The sequence below is a fragment of the Oreochromis aureus genome, linkage group 18 (genome assembly GCF_013358895.1).
Source record: "Oreochromis aureus strain Israel breed Guangdong linkage group 18, ZZ_aureus, whole genome shotgun sequence".
Taxonomy (NCBI): domain Eukaryota; kingdom Metazoa; phylum Chordata; class Actinopteri; order Cichliformes; family Cichlidae; genus Oreochromis; species Oreochromis aureus.
Window position 1 is genome coordinate 32,512,983 of NC_052959.1, and position 19,297 is coordinate 32,532,279.

At 40.0% G+C, this 19,297-nt stretch overlaps 2 protein-coding genes across 2 annotated transcripts; both read left to right on the forward strand.

Moving 5' to 3' along the window:
* Positions 1 to 9,481, forward strand: LOC116327962. Its single transcript, XM_031749666.2, has 3 exons — positions 1 to 97; positions 2,017 to 2,129; positions 7,203 to 9,481. The coding sequence occupies exon 3, from the start codon at positions 7,323 to 7,325 to the stop codon at positions 8,994 to 8,996; it is 1,674 nt and encodes a 557-aa protein (XP_031605526.2). The 5' UTR covers positions 1 to 97; positions 2,017 to 2,129; positions 7,203 to 7,322; the 3' UTR covers positions 8,997 to 9,481.
* Positions 9,482 to 15,736: 6,255 nt separating this feature from the next.
* Positions 15,737 to 17,342, forward strand: LOC116327961. Its single transcript, XM_039602077.1, has one exon. The coding sequence runs from the start codon at positions 16,039 to 16,041 to the stop codon at positions 16,897 to 16,899; it is 861 nt and encodes a 286-aa protein (XP_039458011.1). The 5' UTR covers positions 15,737 to 16,038; the 3' UTR covers positions 16,900 to 17,342.
* Positions 17,343 to 19,297: the final 1,955 nt, after the last annotated feature.

A 19,297-nucleotide genomic window follows, 5' to 3' on the forward strand; every position in this document is an offset into this window, starting at 1 on the left:
TGCACACTGTGTGCACACTGCATAAAAGCCCAAAAGGAGCCACAGAGTAAAGAAAAGCAGACTTGCTCTCCCTCACTGGTCAGAGGCGTACTAATTGGTAAGTTGACAAATAAACTGAGTGGTTATTTCACTGTTTATCTGTTGTTGACTTGTATAAACTGAAAAAAGGGGCTATTTATTAAGTAAGGGGTGCCTGAGCACCACGTGTCAGTGGAGGTTAAGATCAACACGAGGTTTATGTAAAGTTTGCATTGTTTGGATAGATTTTTTTAAACATTGCATGCTACAGTAATTACAAGCTTTACAACTTAAGATTTGTTGTTACAATTTAATGTAATAAACATTTTATTTTCACTCCATTTTGTGTTCCAATGAATTTTTCAGACAGGACAGAGGGACACTGACAGGTGATGATGTTAGCTTATGGCATAATGCACTAGTATGAAGTTAAGATTGTTTAGAAATGTACTACTCATGTAAAAGTTTAAGCATTAAATATTCATTGAAATCAATGCCAGTGCTGCTTGTTTCTGTACACTTTTAATGTCACAGAGGCAGGAACTTGATCTCCATGTGGAAAATCTGCTTATAAAATTATTACATTCAGAGGTTTCAGGTTAAATTACAATACAAATTACTATGTCTAGAAAGTCTAGAAAGGTGCTATATACATAACATTTTACTTACTTTTACTTACTTACTTACACACACACACACACACACACACACACACACACAGGTCAAAATAAAGATCTAATTGATAATAATGATACACTCAATAATAATAACAATAATGATGATAATAATAATAATAATAATCGTCATCATCATCATCATCATCATCATCATAGTGTCACCAATAACAATAACATTAATGGGGACATGAAATGCTACACATATAAAGGCTAGTGACAGAATCGATAACTAAGAGGAAAATAAGGACATTAACACTTAAAGTCAGTCTAAGGGGATCACTTCTGTGCTGCTCCTGGCTGAAACAATAAGTTTTATGTTAAGAAACTAAGGATAGACTGTCCACCTTCACTTTCATGTCTCTTTAGCAGTAAGTAGGTATACGCTGTTTGTCTAGCTGCACTCAAACAGGAATATCCAGCTGTTAGCTGTAATGTTCGGGTTTGGAGAGCACTTTATAAATGAGGACTTGTGGAGGAGAGCCTGTTTGAGTCGGGTGACAGTTGGTTCACTGGACAGAAAATGATTTTTCTTCCTCTGGCCGGGGAGCTGCACAATCAGCTGATGCAATCAGTCTAATCTGACTCCTGCGTTTCGGTGCAACTCCTGCCTGCTACACAGGCTGCCTTGACGGAAAGACATGACCACCATGGACCCAGCGGACTCTAGTTTGTTTGAGAGGATTTGAGTAGGATGCCTAAGGTCTGTCAGTCTCCAGGCTTGGAGAGCTCATTGTACATTGGACTTAACACCATATCTACTTTAATAGAGGAACCCTTTTATTACTCCAGTTTCCTGAGACCTCTGTTTTGATCAGCACTGATGTTAGAGAGTAACAATAAGCCAGGGAACTGGCTCTCTCCTTTGCCTCCTCCTCCAGAATTTCCTTCTGGGGTAAATGCTCTCTCTATGTGTGCTCTCCCAGAGCAGGAGAAGAGCTAAACATAGAAGTCGTGTTGGGCCAGCTTATCCTAAGACACTGGTTTCTGTTTTGAAACCTGCAAGAGTCTGCTCCAGAATTTTGTGTTTCTAAGCTGGCCACTGTATTTTTTGTTAATGAGCCACTCTTTTCCAAGAATGTGTCTTTGATTCCTGGTTCGTGCATCCCATTCAGAGACTGTAATGGTGCCCTGGGCCTCACCAGAGACTGGGCTGGGCTCAAACTTCTGTCCTGCTAGATCTCTATGTTGGGTCCAGCACATGGTGCTAATTATCATTGCTTTAAAAACTGTTTTAAAAAAAGGCTGTTGGAGTAAATAGAGATGACACAACCTTTACCAATCAATAGCTCTGGTAATACCTGATATTGTATTTTTCTGATAGGCCACAGCTGCTCCAGCCTCACCTTCAACTTGTCATCACAGTCAAGTACATATGCCATTCAAGGACCCCAGGAAGCAATATCACAACTGATCTGGTTTTATCGTCACAGCCAGGTAACAATAGTGTTATTTTTTCTATAATGTCAGATAAAAAAAATGATGGACATGATCCTAAATACAAAAATGGTAGCTTCCCAAAAACACTGTAAAAATAATATATAGTAACTTTTTTTTCACTTTAACCAGCTCAGTCTTTCAAACTACTTCAGCCTGAAATATAAATAAGTGTCAGACTCAGGTGGAGCAGAGGCTGCAAATGGACACACTGCCCCTGGCTTGCAGCAGCACTCTGCAGATTTAAACTAACTTTTTGACCTGTAAACATCATCCAAAATGAGCATTGCTACATAAAGCTGCAGTTCCAAATAAGCCACTGAGTGTCCCCCACACAAGTTTGTTATGGCCGCAATTGCTGTAGGTTTTCATCCAGCATGAAGGCACCATCTTCATACTCAGAGTACGACATCATTTCTAGAGCCTACTGTGTGCTATAAAGTCTTGCCATCTCCATAGTGACTGCTCCTCCACTACTGCGCATATTTCTAACCATGGCTGCAGTACAGCTGGATAGACTACCTAAGCAAGAACCAAAATTTTGTTCTGGTTCTCGCTACAGAGATATGTTAGAAGCTCTGAAAGGTTACTCATCTTTTTTATTATTATTAAATTAGTTACTGAATTAGTTTATAAATGGCCTGCATTTAACACAGTGGGGGTGTCGAAATTCAGAGGCTGCATCCTCTTGAGGACCCGGCCTTCGTGGTCTACGTGGGCCAGGCCCTCCGAAGGCCGGGTAGGCCGGAAGTGAGCTGCTGTGAAATTGGACGGCCTTCAGTTTTGCGTCACCAGCTGTCTCGGTGGAGTTTAATAAAATCAGCTGTCTGCTCCTTGCTATCTAAAATATAACAAGGCACTGGCGCAAATTTTCGATCATGTCACACTTCTGTTTAATCAGTTTTCTGTTTGACGTTTATTCAGCTGTGATCTCAGCCCAACCGATTACCTCACAAACAAATAAAACACTGAAAAAAGCCAAACAATAACATTTTAAGTTATCTAAGTGACTTATATATCATGTTTAACCTGACTAGCGAAAGACCGCGGGGGTTTGAAAATGATATGCCGAGAGTTTGCTGTTCTTGCCGGCTCTAGTGAGCCGGCTAGCTATCGAGCTGGTGGGTAACAGACGTCTCCGAAAACGTTGGAGCACTTTTGCAAATATGTGATGTCTTGATAAACTGAGCAGATATTTGAAGTTTACGCAGCTACATTCTCCCCTGAAAATATCTTAAAAGTTTATTTTGTGACACAAAAAGTAATAAGTGTAATATTTAAACTAAGTAGGTGCCGCCATTGTTGGGAACTGGAATTGGCTGGGCCGCGATATGAATTCTGGGATATGGTGGGCCACGAAGGACACACCCGACCCATCCTTCAAATCTGGGGAAAAAGAGGACGCATTTGTCGGCTGCATTTGGAGGAGTCGACGAATTTGGACAGCCTTCGTTGCGTCACTGTGACGTAATTGGCCTACAAAAGCGGCCTCAGAATTTGGACACCCCCAGTGTGTGGCCTTCTAGTATAAAGGACTTGAGGACACACACACAGACACACTCACACACACACACATGCGCACACACGCACTCCATTATATAACATCAATAATGGCCAACACTTTTCATCTCATTAGCAAAGCACCCTTGCAGAAAACAGAAAAAAGTGAAACTTTACTGCATGCTTTGAATGCTAAAAAGTGACACCACATGGAAGAATAATATATAAATTAAAAACTGAAAGTGAGTAGTCCAAAATAAAATCTTAACATAAAGAAATGCATGAGTTGATGTCACTACAAACGTGGGATCAAAAATTTTATTTTTAATTATTTTCAATGGGGATAATTTTTGGGTTTAGGATAAAATGTGGTCTGAGGAGCTTGGAAAGAAAAGCGTCTGGACTTCTTTAAGTTGCTTGAAGACGTTTCACCTCTCATCCGAGAAGCTTCGTCAGTTCTAGGGTCAAATGGGGGAGAGTCCCAGATTTAAGCCCTGCGGGAGAGACCCCCCCAAGAGAGACAATGGACACCCTATTGATCCTCTACCTAATCACATGACCCAAGGTGTGAAAATGGGTGTGGGTCACAATCAGCCAGGGTTTCGGGTGAGCTTATTGTCAAACCTGGCCCCACCCTATCATGTGATTTCCTGAGGTCAGATGGCCCAGGATGTGAGTGGGCATTAAGGCGTCTGGGGAGGGAACTCAAAACTGGATTATAGATGGCAGACAGTTGGTGTCGTAAAGTAAAGTAAGTAAAGTAAAGTTTATTTATTAAGCGCTTTTCATAGACAGGTAGTCACAAAGAGCTGCACACAGAGATTAAAATAAACAGTACGATAAATAGCAAAATGCACAATATACACAATATAGAGTTTAAATGTAAATTAAAAATATAAAAATGTAAAAAGCATTGGTCAACAGAAAGCTTGTTTAAACAGTAAAGTTTTTAACTGCTTTTTAAAGGATTCCACAGAGTCAACCAAACGTAGTTGTAGAGGTAGACTGTTCCACAGCCTTGGTGCCACAGACTGAAAGGCTCTGTCCCCTTTCGTCTTCAGACGTGTTCGGGGAGCAACCAACAAACTCTGAGTCTGTGAGCAGAGACGGCGAGCAGTAGTGTATTTTGTGAGAAGCTTGGATAAATAATCTGGGGCTTGGCCATTTAGTGCTCTGTACGTTAAAACAATAATTTTAAAACGAATTCTAAAATCTATTGGGAGCCAATGTAAAGAACATAAAATAGGAGTGATGTGAGCTCGCTTGCTAGAGCGAGTTAGTAGTCTGGCTGCTGCGTTTTGTATAGCTTGGAGGCGAGAAAGAGATGATTTATCCAAGCTGGTAAACAAGGAATTACAATAATCTAAACGCGATGACACAAAGGCATGGACAATTTTTTCCAGTTCAGCTAAGGAGACCATATGTCGCAGTTTAGAAATATTCCTTAAATGAAAGAAACAGGAACGAGACAGAGATTTTACGTGTGAGTCAAGGCCCAAAGAAGAGTCAAATATTACTCCAAGATTTCGAATATTTGGCTTAGCAGAAGAACAGAAAGGGCAAGAACCTGACTGATTTTAGAATATAGATCAGGAGGAGCTATGATCATGGTCTCTGTCTTGTTCATGTTTAAAACAAGGTAATTGTTAGAAAGCCAATCAGAGATTTGAGTTAAAGCCTGGACTAGGGTGGACAGCCTATCCAGCTGATGAGGCTTAAAGGACATATACAGCTGAATGTCATCGGCATAGAAATGATAAGACAGGTCACTAAAAGACTGAATAATACCAGCTAAAGGAAGCATATAAAAAGAAAATAATAATGGACCCAAAACTGAACCCTGTGGAACCCCGCAGGTTAGGGCAGCAGTGTTAGAGGAGAACCTATCAGTCCTAACAGAAAAGGTCCTGTCTGATAAGTAGGAAGAAAACCAGTCTAAGGCGGTGCCAGATATACCAGCCAGAACCTTCAGCCTGTTGAGTAGGATTTTGTGGTCGATGGTATCGAAGGCTGCGCTAAGATCTAGCAAAATGATCATGGAACAATTTCCTGCATCAGATGCCATTAGTAGATCATTATAGACCCTTAAGAGAGCGGTCTCCGTAGAGTGCTGCTTTTGAAAGCCAGACTGAAAAGGGTCAAAAATCTGCAATCGGCATAGTAAGGACCCGAACTGATTTTCTACAATTTTTTCTAGTAATATACTTATAAATGGCAATCTTGAAATAGGACGATAACTACTAGGGGAGGTAGGATCTAGATTCTGTTTTTTTAACAGAGGGGTTACCCTCAGCATGTTTAAAATAGGACGGAACGCAGCCTTGCCTCAGTGAATTGTTGATGATGGATAGTAGTGTGGGACCAATGCTGGTGAGAGTCCCAGACAGGACAGAGGGAGGTAATATATCTAAGGAGCATGATGAGGATTTCATTTTACCTATTACTGCAATTAAGTCATTGAGTGTGATTGGAAAAAAAGAAGTAAATGACCCAGGACAACAAGGGGCATCTTCATAAGGGGAAGCACTTGAGGAGATTTTGGATCTCAAGTCCATCACCTTATTTACAAAATAATTGAGGAAAGTGCTACAGTCTTCGTCAGAAAGTAACACAGCATGCTGAGATGGAGGAGAAACAATACTATTGATAGTATCAAATAGAATTCTTGGGTTATTTTTATGACGATTTATGAGATTATTGAAGTAAGAGGATCTGGCCTCTTTAACTGACTCATTAAATAAGTGAAGAAGTTCTTTGAAGTGTTCCCGATGGACAACCAGCCCAGTGGACTTCCAGAGACGCTCTGCTTTTCGACAGGAGCGTCGAAGACCACGGGTTTGATTATTTAACCATGGTGTGCAGGAACTAACAGTGCAATGACTAGTTTTGAAAGCAGCAACCTGATTAAGAATGGCAAGACAGTGTTCATTAAAAGAATTAATAAGGATGTCAACCTCGTCAGAAGAAGGTTTAAAATTAAAAAGAGAAGAAAACTTTAAAATGACAGAGTCATCAATAAAACCACCGCCTCTGTTCAAAGATGGTCGCTCACAGTGGACATAGATGGCTTCTTTCACTCCTCTTTCAAACCATCTGTCCTCTCTGTCCAAAATGTGAACATTGGCATCCTCGAAAGAGTGACCTTTGACCTTTAGATACAGGTGGATAGCCGAGTCTTGTCCCATGGAGGTGGCTCTTCTATGTTGTGCGTTTATGAAGTGGCTGTTTGATCTCTCCAATCTCTTTTCTTTCCAAGCTACTCAGACTACAGTGACCTGGATGACTGAGAACCTTCACAGAGATAAGATGTGGTGGTTATTTTTTGTGTAGTTTAGCCATTTTAAGCTAATTTAAGGAGCTGAGACAACCATTCTAAATTTTTTTAAAAATTTTGTTTTTCTTTGACATCTCCATGAGTATAGCAATAGCATAGAATGCCATTCCCTCAATATAGATATAATATCTTCCCTAACTTAAGATACACAGTCATCGTTAAGCAGAGTTTATTCCCATTTAAACTTGATGACTTGAATTCTGTGTATTTATCTCTTTGTATATTTGATAATTTTTCAGATTTGGGCCTGAACACCAGATCCAGAGCAGAAGATATTGACCCTGACTGCACAGAAATAGAGCGAGAAAGAGCAACGACTTCATAGTAACTTTAGTAATTAACATAAAGCAAAACAGGAAATGTTCAGCCGCTTAAAGAGAGAAAAAAGCCCCATAAAGCTTTCAGATGCTGTTAAAAACATCAGCAAACCAATGGAATCACATTCAGGACACCTCCCGGTTTATATCATTCCCCTAAAAAATGATAAATTCAATGTAGATGGATGCAAGAGTTTTAGTTTTGGAGAAGAGTCCAGTAAACCTAATCGCACCATAATGGTTCTTGGAGCAACCGGTGCTGGGAAGTCAACTCTCATCAACGGGATGATCAGTTACATTTTAGGTGTTAATTGGGAGGATCCATATCGATTGAACTTAGTGAATGAAACTCAGTCAACATCACAAGCTCACAGTCAGACCTCTGAAGTCACTGTGTACAAAATCAACCACCAGGATGGATTTCAAATCCCGTTCTCTCTGACCATTGTGGACACTCCAGGCTTTGGAGATACAAGAGGCATAGAAAAAGACAGAGAGATCGTAGAGCAGCTACGCAATCTCTTCTCTGCTCAGGGTGGTGTCAGTGAAATCGATGCTGTGTGTTTTGTAGCTCAGGCTGCTTTAGCACGACTCACACCAACACAAAAATATGTGTTTGATTCAGTGCTCTCAATCTTTGGCAAAGATGTGGCTGAAAACATCAGGGTTCTGGTGACATTTGCAGACGGTCAGCGACCTCCAGTTCTAGAGGCGATCAATGCTGCAGGAGTCCCATGTCCTAAAACAAAAGACGGGCTGCCGGTTCATTTCAAATTCAATAACTCAGCGCTGTTTGCAAATAACAAATCAGCTGAAGAAGACAGAATGAGTGATGATGATGATGATGATGATGAAGGAGACTTTGATCAGATGTTTTGGGAAATGGGGACAAAAAGTATGAAGAGACTTTTTGCTGCTCTGAATAAAATAGAAACCAAAAGCTTGACACTGACAAAGGAGGTCCTCAGAGAAAGAAAGCAGCTCGAGATTTCAGTTGAGAATCTGCAGGTACAAGTTAAACTTGGGTTAGCCAAGCTTGAGGAGATAAAAGAAACGAGGGAAAAAATTAAAGAATATGAAGCAGAGATCGGCAGAAATGAGAACTTTGAATTTGAAGTTACTGTCAAAAAGCCTGTTCAGGAGGACATTTCTGGCTCTGGAAACTACATCACCAACTGCCAGCAATGTCATGTCACCTGTCACTACCCTTGTGGCATACCAGATGATGCAGGTAAATGTGGCTGTGCAGCAATGGGGCCAGATGGAAATTGTAGAGAGTGCCCAGGAAAATGTGTTTGGAACGTACACTTTAATCAGAAGTATAAATGGGAGTATAAAGATGTTAAAGAAAAAAGAACAATAAAAGAGCTGGAAGAAAAGTACCTGAAAGCCACGGGAGAGAAGGTGAATGTTCAAGCACTGGTTGACAAACTGAATGCTGAGTACGACTGTTTGCAGGCTGATGTAGTGAAACTGATGGAGAAATCTACAAAGTGTCTGAATAGACTTAAAGAGATAGCACTGAAGCCAAACCCTCTGTCCACTCCAGAGTACATCGACATGCTTATTGAAGGAGAGAAATCTGAGGGCAAATCGGGCTGGAAGCAACGAGTTCAGTCTCTGAGGTCCATGAAGGAAAAAGCAGAGACAATGGCTAAAATAGAGCAAGGCAAGAAACTCCTACGTCATCAAGAATCGCTTGATGTTAATGCTTAGCCAAGTCAACGAGGCAACTTGTCCAAAGTCAGAGAACGACTTCAGCACAGTTCAGCTTTAACTTGTTTTGCAATGTAAGTGTGTGCTTCACCACTTGGCTGTACTACTGCAAGTAATTTAAGATGTAAACACAGCACAATGACAAAAATGATTTTTTATTTTCTGGTTGAATTTGTTTTGTTCTTCCTCTCAGTCTGCTTGACACACACTATTCTCAGCTTTGTGTTTATTTCAATATCATTTCTTAAACTGTTTTGTTTACATTGAACTAAAATGTAATAATTTATTTTCTAACCGTAACTCTTCAAAGTAAATTTGGGATAAAAAAAAGATAAATATAGTGCAAAGTCACATTTGTGCAAATGCAAATGTTACTGATATATAAAACCATTTGTCTGTTTTGAGCTTCATTATGTTTTTGTCCATGGTAGCATTCACATCTGTTGTGGTGAATGATGGAGACATCAATAAATGTCAAACTATAATTACGTTTGTATTGTTGTGATGTTAGTGTTGTTAGCTAATCCATCTGAAGGATCAATAGGTTTTTGACATCTGTCATCCGTCCACCCACAATTAAAAATTCACTCCTTCACCTACTGTATTGAATTTAATCAATGTTACAAGTAATCATCACCTACTGGGTCGTCACCTAATCACTGCTGAAAGTTATGATTGTCATTTTACAACAAATCAAATGTTAAGAAATTAGAAAAAGTCAAAATGAATCAAACTTGTGCACCAAATTCTTTTTGTTCAAAGTCATACAGAAAAGTCATAATTCTGTCTAAGGAAGTTCTGCAAACTACTGAGTCAGATATACCTTTTTCCTGAAACACTACTTCTGCATTTCGGCTTAGTTCTTTAAAAGGTCATGTTGCTCATATGAGATTGTATTTACCTCATTTACCTCACCTGGTAAGTACTACATGAAGTCATAGATCATAGATCAACATGAAACCAACTCCATATCCAAGTCATTACATTTTGGTCCAGTGAATATAAGCTTGAATTACTTTCCTCTTGGTTTTACTGCAGCTACTGTAAGTACATTGATGTGAGTAGTACTTATGATACAATTTAGAAACAGACAGTAATTGTACAGATCTTGTGCTCTGTGCTGTTCTTGGGCCTATAGAAAACATCATTTAGTGTCTACATTCTGGAATAAATGAGTTTACTCCAGTTTTATTTGGCGTTATATTTGTCTAAATTTCACATGTGAGTGTTGGTCATGGAGACCCTTTGTGTGCATCTGAAGCTCATGTAGGCATCAGACGCAATTCTCCTGCAGCAGCTTTTCTTTCACTTTCAGCTTTGCTGTAAATGAGGGTGTGGAGGACTTCTGAGAATTCATACTTGTTTACACGGTCGCTGTCCTGTTCACTTCCACCATATGTTCTTCTTTCTGTACCCAGGGCAAAAAAAACACACACACACACACACACACACACACACACACACACACACACACACACACACACACACACACACACACAAAGAGAGAGAGAGTGGGAGAGAGAGAGAGAAAAGAAAGAAAAAAAAATCAGTCAAATTTTATTTTTCAAAATGTACTAAAATGGAAGACGAATGCATAACAACGTGTAAATTAAAATAATTCATTTTTAACTTAAAACATTTTTCATTATCTTTAGTTTAGTTTGAAAACTACTTTATGTCATCTACAGCTAACTTCCTTTATATTTTGCTGCAACATAGCTAAGCCTGCATGTGGGTGGGGGAGGGCCATGTGCCTGTTTGCCACATAAAAGAAACCTGAAAGTGAAGTGAAAAGAAAAATCTTTCTTTCTGATAAAAGGTACACTTCACAGTAAGTTTATGTTCACTGAGCTCTTTATTTGTATATGTGTATATATATATATGTGTGTGTGTGTGTGTGTGTGTGTGTTTTGTGTTATGTTTGTTTCATTTACACATGTTCATTTTAACTTATGAAAATATTTCATATTTATATTATTATTTGTACTAAGTATAAAATATTGGTGTCCCTTTGTCATTTTTACTCTAATAATTGTATTCTAGATGGTGTTGGCAGTGTTTTGTGTAGAACTAAAAGGTAAAGTTATTTATATCAAATTTGACAGACAATGAATGAAGTTGGTGTATTTACAGATTCTTCAAGATTTTAGCAGCTTCACAACAAAACCACCGGCAAGTTAAATATTAAGTAAATGTTAAGGTTTATTTGCTTTTCTAATTTTACTTTGTTTTTTCTGTTTTTCAAACACTTTCAAACAGAAGTCAACATCAGCAAGACACAACAGCTTTTGAGTTCAACTGGAAGATTACAAATAGCCAGCAGAGGTTTGTTTTAATTCATCTCCATCTCTCTAGCTTTTTTGTTTTTACTTTAACCTGCCAGTATCATGGAAACGAATTATTAGTCTGTTTCAGGTATGTATATTTTAAGATGGAAAATTAAAGGTGTGAAAATGTGAAGTTACTTACTATGTTTTGATATCCAGCTAAACCTCAGGGTTGAGTTTGTACTTGAAACCTGTTTCCTGCTGCCCACCCATTTTGCAGTTTCTGCACAGACAATTTGCATTTTCCTCAAATTTGAATAATTTGAATACTGCAAATCTGTGTGTGTGTGTGTGTGTGTGTGTGTGTGTGTGTGTGTGTGTGTGTGTGTGTGTGTGTGTGTGTGTGTGTGTGTGTGTGTGTGTGTGTGTGTGTGTGTGTGTGTGACTGAATGTAGTGTAAAGCCTTAGGGTCCTTAGGGACTAAGTAAAGCGTTATACAAATACAGGCCATTTACCAAAACCATTTCAGATGACCACCTCATGAAGCTCAATGAGAGAATGCCAAAGTCTACAAAGCAGTGATCAAAGCAAAGGGTGGCTAGTTTGAAGAAACTAAAATGTAAAACATTTTTTGAGTTATTTCACACTTTTTTGTTTACTACATTATTCCATTGATAGTTTCGATGCCTTCAGGGAGAATCTACATGTACAATGATATAATCATGAAAATAAAGAAAAAACACTAAATGAGAAGATGTGTCAATATGTCCATATATTATCCCCACTTGCCCCGGGGCATCTTTATCCTTCTGGCTTGGGTCCTTTACCAGAGGCCTGGGAGCAGTGGAAGGTCCTGCGCAGTATATTTGCTTTTCCTAGGACTGCGCTCTTCTGAGAAGATATCTCGGATCTTGTACCTGGGATCTGCTGGAGCCACTCACCCAGCTTGGGGATTACTGAACCAAGTGCCCAGTTACCACTGGGACCACTGTTTCCTTTTCCCTCCACAGCTTCATGAGTTCTTCTGTCAGCCCTTGGTATTTCTCGAGCTTCTTGTGTTTCTTTTTCCGGATGTTGCTGTCATTCCGTATAGCTACATCTATCACTATGGTTTTCTTCCTCTGCTTGTCCACTACTACTATGTCTGGTTGGTTAACCATCACCGTGTGTGTCCGTCTGTATCTGGAAGTCCTACAGGATCTTAGCTCGGTCATTCTCCACCACCCTAAGGGTATATCTCATTTTGACCTTGGGACTTCCAGGTCACACACGGCGGAGATGTTCCTGTATAATATGCCAGCCACTTGGTTATGGCATTTCATGTATGCCCTGCCTGCTAGCATCTTGCACCCTGCTGTTATGCGCTGGATTGTCTCAGGGGCATCTTTACACAGCCTGCACCTGGGGTCTTGCCTGGTGTGATAGACCCTAACCTCTATGGATCTTGTGCTTAGAGCTTGTTCCTGTGTTGCCATGATTAGTGTCTCTTTGCTGTCTTTCAGTCCAGCTTTGTCCAGCCACTGGATGTCAGCCAAGTAGTGGCTGACATCCTGAAATCCAATCTGCCAAAGGTACATATTGTGCAGGGGCTCATAATTTCATGATGATTCCTCCTTTTGTGCCTCTTCTTTCTCAGGTTTTTGGTGCCTGAGGTATTCACTGAGCACATGGTTAATAGTGGCCATGTCGTGATGTACTCATGGATGTTTGTTGTCTCACCCTGGACAGTGCTTCTGACAATCACTAGTCCTTGGCCTCCTTCCGTTCATTTAGTGTACAATCTCTGGGTACTGGATTTGAGGCAAAACGCTCCATGCATGGTGAGGAGCATCCTTGTGTGGCTTCTATCTCCTGCTTTGGCCACATTATTATCCCAGCAGGGTATCTGATCACCGGCAGGGTTTAGGTGTTGATTGCCCAAATCTTGTTCTTACCGTTCAGCTGACTCCTCAAGACTTGCCTTACTCTCTGCAGGTATTTGGTGGTTGCAGCTTTCCTAGAGGCCTCATTGTGGTTTTCATTTGCTTGTGGATTCCCAGGTACTTGTTGCTGCCCTCGATGTTACCTTTGGGTAGTTTGATCCCCTTAGTTCTTTCTCCATTCCCTCTCTTAGTTACCATCCAAGTACACTTCTCCAGTCCAAATGACATTCTGATGTCATTGCTGTAAATCCTAGTGGTGGGTATCAGTGACTCGATGCTTGTTTTCTCCTGGCATACAGCTTGATGTCATTCATGAACAGGAGGTGGCTGATGATTGCTCCATTCCATCATCGGTATCCATAGCTAGTCTTGTCAATGATCTCACTCAGAGGGTTCAGGCCTATGCAGAACACCAATGGGGATTTCCTTGGTAAATCCTGCACTTGATGGTAACTTGTGCCATTGGCTTGACGTTGGCCATTCCTGTTGTTTCTCATCTATGAGCAGCTGGTTCATTTCTGCTGCCAGAGGCTCATGGAGTGAAGTCAGCATCTTTAGCCTGTAGGCATGGATCATGTCAAGGCAAGGTGCTCTCCAACTCTTCATGCTTGAGACTCTTTCTTGGATGTCTACCACAGTGATGGTTAGTTGATCCTGCTCAGGGAGGTTGCTGTGACCTGCTCATACATCCACTAGCCACTGAGCATTGCTGTTATGTGTTGTGTTGTGTTATGTTATGTGCAGCTGTTTAGTTTCCATGGTGATCGCAGTAGGGACTGTCCATAATGATGCATTCACATCTTTGACTTTCAGAGGGTTCTTCAAGTAGTCTTGGTAATTGACCATAATGAAGTAGTATCTCAGGTCAGCTTGTCTTACACTCGACGCACCTTCAGTCACACCTGGGGCTTGGTACCCAATCTTGGGTGGGGATAATGATATCTCCCCCCCGACCTGATGTCCTGGCTCCCCCTTGCTATAGCATTTGTGTTGTACCTCATCAATCTCCAGTTGGGATTACAGTTCCTTCTTCCGAATGTTGGAACACTGAGCTACTAGTTGTTTCGCCGTCAAACTGGAATTTGGGTATAGAAGATCCAAGAGGTCTGACATCCTCTTCATGTAACCCCTTCCGCTGGGGTTGCTTGCATAGTAGCATTCCAACAGCTCCCTGTTCTCATCCCTTGCCCACTTATGCCTTCGTGTTCCAGTAGCCCACTTCTCATTAGTGTGTCCTGGTTCCTCAACACATGACACATACCTTTTTAATCTGGGTGGGTATGGCTTCAGTTATCTTTCTCTACACATCCTTACTGAGGAATGCACTTAAATGAAGTACAGTATGTACTAGTAATATTAATATATGGCATTATATGGCATTAAAAGTAAAGGTGCTGTCACAAATAATACAATAAAGCATATTTAAAGCATGAGGATTAAAGATAAAATTAGTATATGGTGCCAATGGTTTGATGTTCTCCTCAGTATCTTACCTAACCACATAAGACTCCTTCTGTTTCATCTGGATAAACATCATTCTTTATCACTTTATGACGTATAGCTGCATGTTTCTTGCATTTTGATGAAGAACGAATCTGGAATTTGAAAATTCCAAAGTGGAACAACTTTTGTCAACTTCTGTGCAGTACATGACTCAGTTACAAAGCATGTAGTCCACAATTTTTGATGGCATCACAAAAATGCCCAATATTAGACTGTTGTTGGTCTCCATGCATATTGTTTCATTGTCTTACAAAAGTATCTCTCTGTGTTGTAATGCAGTCTTTTCAGGTTAAATAGAGATTAATTATGATTAATGATACTGTATTTGAGCACCACTTCATCTTTCTATATGTCATATTGATCTCAGTCTGTGCCAGTTTGTATTATGATTGAATTCTGAGTATTTGTCTTTTTGCAGATTTGGGTCCCGCAGATCTTCAGTCACTTCAAGAGCAGAAGACATTAAGTTGACTGCACATAATTTCAAATATTTGCTTTTTTAGAACTAGAAAAATAACTATTCCATTGTAAGTTCACAAAATAATATACAACAAAACAGGAAATGTCTGGGTTTTTTAAAGAAGAAGTTGGCTCCATAAAGCCTTCAGATGCTGTTAAAATAAATGTCAGCAAACCACTTGAAACGCCACCAGGATTTCTCCCTGTTTATATGATTCACCTGGAAAAGAACATGACATTCAATGTAGATGGATGCAAGAGTTTCAGTATTGGAGAAGAGTCCAGTAAACCTAATCGCACCATAATGCTTATGGGCGCAACCGGTGCTGGGAAGTCAACTCTCATCAACGGAATGATCAATTACATTTTAGGTGTTAAATGGGAGGATCCATATCGATTTAACTTAGTGAATGACACTCAGTCAACATCACAAGCTCACAGTCAGACTTCTGAAGTCACTGTGTACAAAATCAACCACCAGGATGATTTTAAAATCCCGTTCTCTCTGACCATTGTGGACACTCCAGGCTTTGGAGATACAAGAGGCATAGAAAGAGACAGAGAAACTGTAGAGCAGCTACGTAATCTCTTCTCTTCCTACATGGTGTCAGTGAAATCGATGCTGTGTGTTTTGTAGCTCAGGCTGGTTTAGCACGACTCACAGCAGCACAAAGATATGTGTTTGATTCAGTGCTCTCAATCTTTGGCAAAGATGTGGCAGAAAACATCAGGGTTCTGGTGACATTTGCAGACAGTCAACGACCATCAGTTCTAGAGGCGATCAATGCTGCAGGAGTCCCATGTCCTAAAACAAAAGACGGACTGCCGGCTCACTTCAAATTCAATAATTCAGCGCTGTTTATAAACAACAAACCAGCTGTGGCAGACAGCATGAATGATGATGATGACAATGATAATGATGATGATGAAGAGGACTTCAATCAGATGTTTTGGAAGATGGGGACAAAAAATATGAAGAAGTTTTTTGCCGCTCTGAATAAAATAGAAACCAAAAGCTTGACACTGACAAAAGAGGTCCTCAGAGAAAGAAAGCAGCTCGAGATTTCAGTTGAGAATCTGCAGGTACAAGTTAAACTTGGGTTAGCCAAGCTTGAGGAGATAAAAGAAACAAGGGAAAAAATTAAAAACTGCAGGGCAGAGATCAGCAGAAATGAAAGCTTTGAGTTTGAAGTTTCTGTTAAAATCCCTGTTCCGGAGGATATTTCGAATCCTGGAAACTACATCACCAACTGCAAGCAGTGTCATTACACCTGTCACTACCCTTGCCAGACAGCAAATGATGCAGATAAACGTGGCTGTGCAGCAATGGGGCCAGATGGATACTGTACAGAGTGCCCAGGGAAATGCATCTGGAATGTACATTATAATCAGAAGTATAAATGGGTGTATAAAGAAGTTAAAGAAAAACGAACAATAAAGGAGCTGAGAAAAAAGTACTTGAAGGCGAAAGGAAAGAAGATGACTGTTCAAGCACTGGTTGACAAACTGAATGCTGAGTATGACTGTTTGCAGGCTGAGGTGGTGAAACTGGTGGAGAAATCTGCAGAGTGTCTGAACAGACTCAAAGAGATAGCACTGAAGCCAAACCCTCTGTCCACTCTAGAACACATCGACATGCTTATTGAAGGAGAGAAAACTGAGGCTAAACCAGGCTGGAAGCAACGAGTTCAGTCTCTGACGTCCCTGAAAGAAAAAGCAGAGCTCATGGCTCACGTGGAGAAATTTAATTAAAAATTTCTTGATGCTACATCTTTGACAATTCACAAATAAAATAAGATAAATAAAGACAGAAGTAGCATCAAATATTTAGAGGCATTAAATCTCAGCCAGCAACAGCAATATTAAGTAATTTTAAGGTTTCATATAATTCATATAATTCTAAATGTTTTTTTTTTTACAGTTTAATGCTTTATCATTTTTTTACATCACTTTAGACAACATAAAACCTAAACAACATACAACACTGATCACAACATAACTGTTTTATTTCTTCATTCAATTATTTTATTCCCTCTTAACTGTTTATAATACCTGACACACACTGTTCTCATGTTTTAAATCTGCTTTATGTTTTTTATGTCATAAAATGCAAATATTATTGATATAAGAGATTTTTTTTCTGAGTTACATGTTATGTCTATTCTTGTAATAGCCTGCTGAATGATGGTGACATCATTAAATAATTAACTTTCATAAACTTGAGAACACGTGTTCTGTTGTCTGTCATTATCCTTCATTGTGCAGATTGGCATCTCACTCACTCTGTACTGCAGACAGCATAGAAATGATGGTAACTCGAGCTATAAACAGATGACAAACAGAAACTGTTATGGTCCTGGGTCGGTGACCCAGTGTTTTGTAGATGTTTTCTTTGTGTTTCTTGATTATTTGTTATTCAGGGTTGTCACTGTTAATATTTTGGTTTCTGTCCTAGTATTTGTAGTTCTCAGGGTTTGTATTTTGAGCTCTTTCTGTTCTGTGTCTCTGTGTTCCCTCCCTGCTGCCATGTCTGATGTCTTAGTGTTAAGCTCGTGTCTGTGCATACCTGTTGTATTTCCTGTTTTACTTTGACAGTCCCTGTCCTGCTTCCCCTTGTCTCGTCAGCTCTGATTTCTCCCAGCTGTGTTTCCCTCCTGTCTCCCATTCCCTGATTACTCCTGTGTGTATTTAAGCCCTGTGTGTTCTTCTGCTTGTTACTGGTCTGTCTGTCTCTGTGAAGTCATCCTGTGAGTTATGGTTTCCTGTGAGTTGAGGTTTTCCTTAACTTCCATCCTTCCCATCTCTGCTCAGTCTGTATTGTCACCATGTGTAAGAAAAGCTCACTCATTGCACCTTGAGTCAGTGCCTGCACTTGGGTCTCTCTCTCTCCACTTCACACGGCTGTGAAACTGGACAAATTAGTTTTTTAGTTTTTTTTTAATGATATCCTTTCAAAGGGTAACAAGTGACATGAAAATGACCAAAATATGACGTAAATTGCTTCATACAATGCTGTGAGAAAAACTCCCTTTAATTTTAAGAGGTAAAATTACCAGATTCCTCATTTCTGTAAGTGTGTAAAATTTCTGCAGCTTGAGTTACCACCAAGCTGCAGACCAGAAAATTTACAGGAAAAAGTCAATTAAGTTGCAGATTATTTATTTCGTTATTTATTGTTCACAGATCAGGATCTTTCACATGAGCCAATATAAATTACTATTATTACTATTACTATTATTTAAATGCCATATTGTTGGAACCTCAATATTTAGGTTCCAACAATATGGCATTTAAATTTAAGGGTAGAAATGTAATTTCTACAGCCTGCCGGAGGAGCTCAGGGCCGCAGAGAACATACATGCTTTTAAGAACAGGCTCAAGACCCACCTTTTTAATTTAGCTTTCACCTAACGTTTATTTATTTTATGCTTATTTATTCTATCCTGTTATTCTATTTATATTATTAATTTAGGTTTTACCTAATATTTATTGATTTTATTCTTATTCATTTTTTATCTTCTTACTCTATTTATATTTATATTTATATTGTATCCCGTTCTTATTTATTTTATCTTTTTACCCTGTATATATCCTTATTGGGTCATATCTCCAGTGTTTCCTCGGAGGGGCTCTCTGCACCGGGGCTGTGATCGACCGTGGCTGCTGGGGCTCTGTGGGTCCTCTCAGCCTGGCTGGGGGGCTTCTTTGCCTCCCTCCTGCTGTGTGCCCAGCCTGGAGGCTGCGGTCTGTGACCGGCTCCCGGTGCAGACGGCTCTCTGTGATAGTGTTTCCTCACTTGGCTAATGCGTACCCAGCCCAATTTTACTCTTTAAGTGTGTGTGTGTGTGTGTGTGTGTGGGGGGGGGGTGGTATTCATGATCATTTATGTTAATGAGAGTGTGGGGAGTGAGTTGGAGGGCGGGGTTGGGTGGGCTGCTTTTAACCATGTAAAGCACTTCGTGCTACATTTTTTGTATGAAAAGTGCTTTATAAATAAAGATTGATTGATTGATTGATTGAAATTTGTCAATCATCTTCTTGCCTTCCTTCTTTGAGCCAGGCAGCCTCCATTCTGAATGCGTTAAACTCCTGATACTCTTCTGCTCTCATTCATCCCCATCTCTGCCTCATCTGACTCAGGCAGCGCTTC

Excerpts from the sequence above, each read along its gene's own strand:
- LOC116327962 (XM_031749666.2), top strand. The coding sequence starts at position 7,323 with ATGTTCAGCCGCTTAAAGAGAGAAAAAAGCCCCATAAAGCTTTCAGAT.
- LOC116327961 (XM_039602077.1), top strand. The coding sequence starts at position 16,039 with ATGAATGATGATGATGACAATGATAATGATGATGATGAAGAGGACTTC.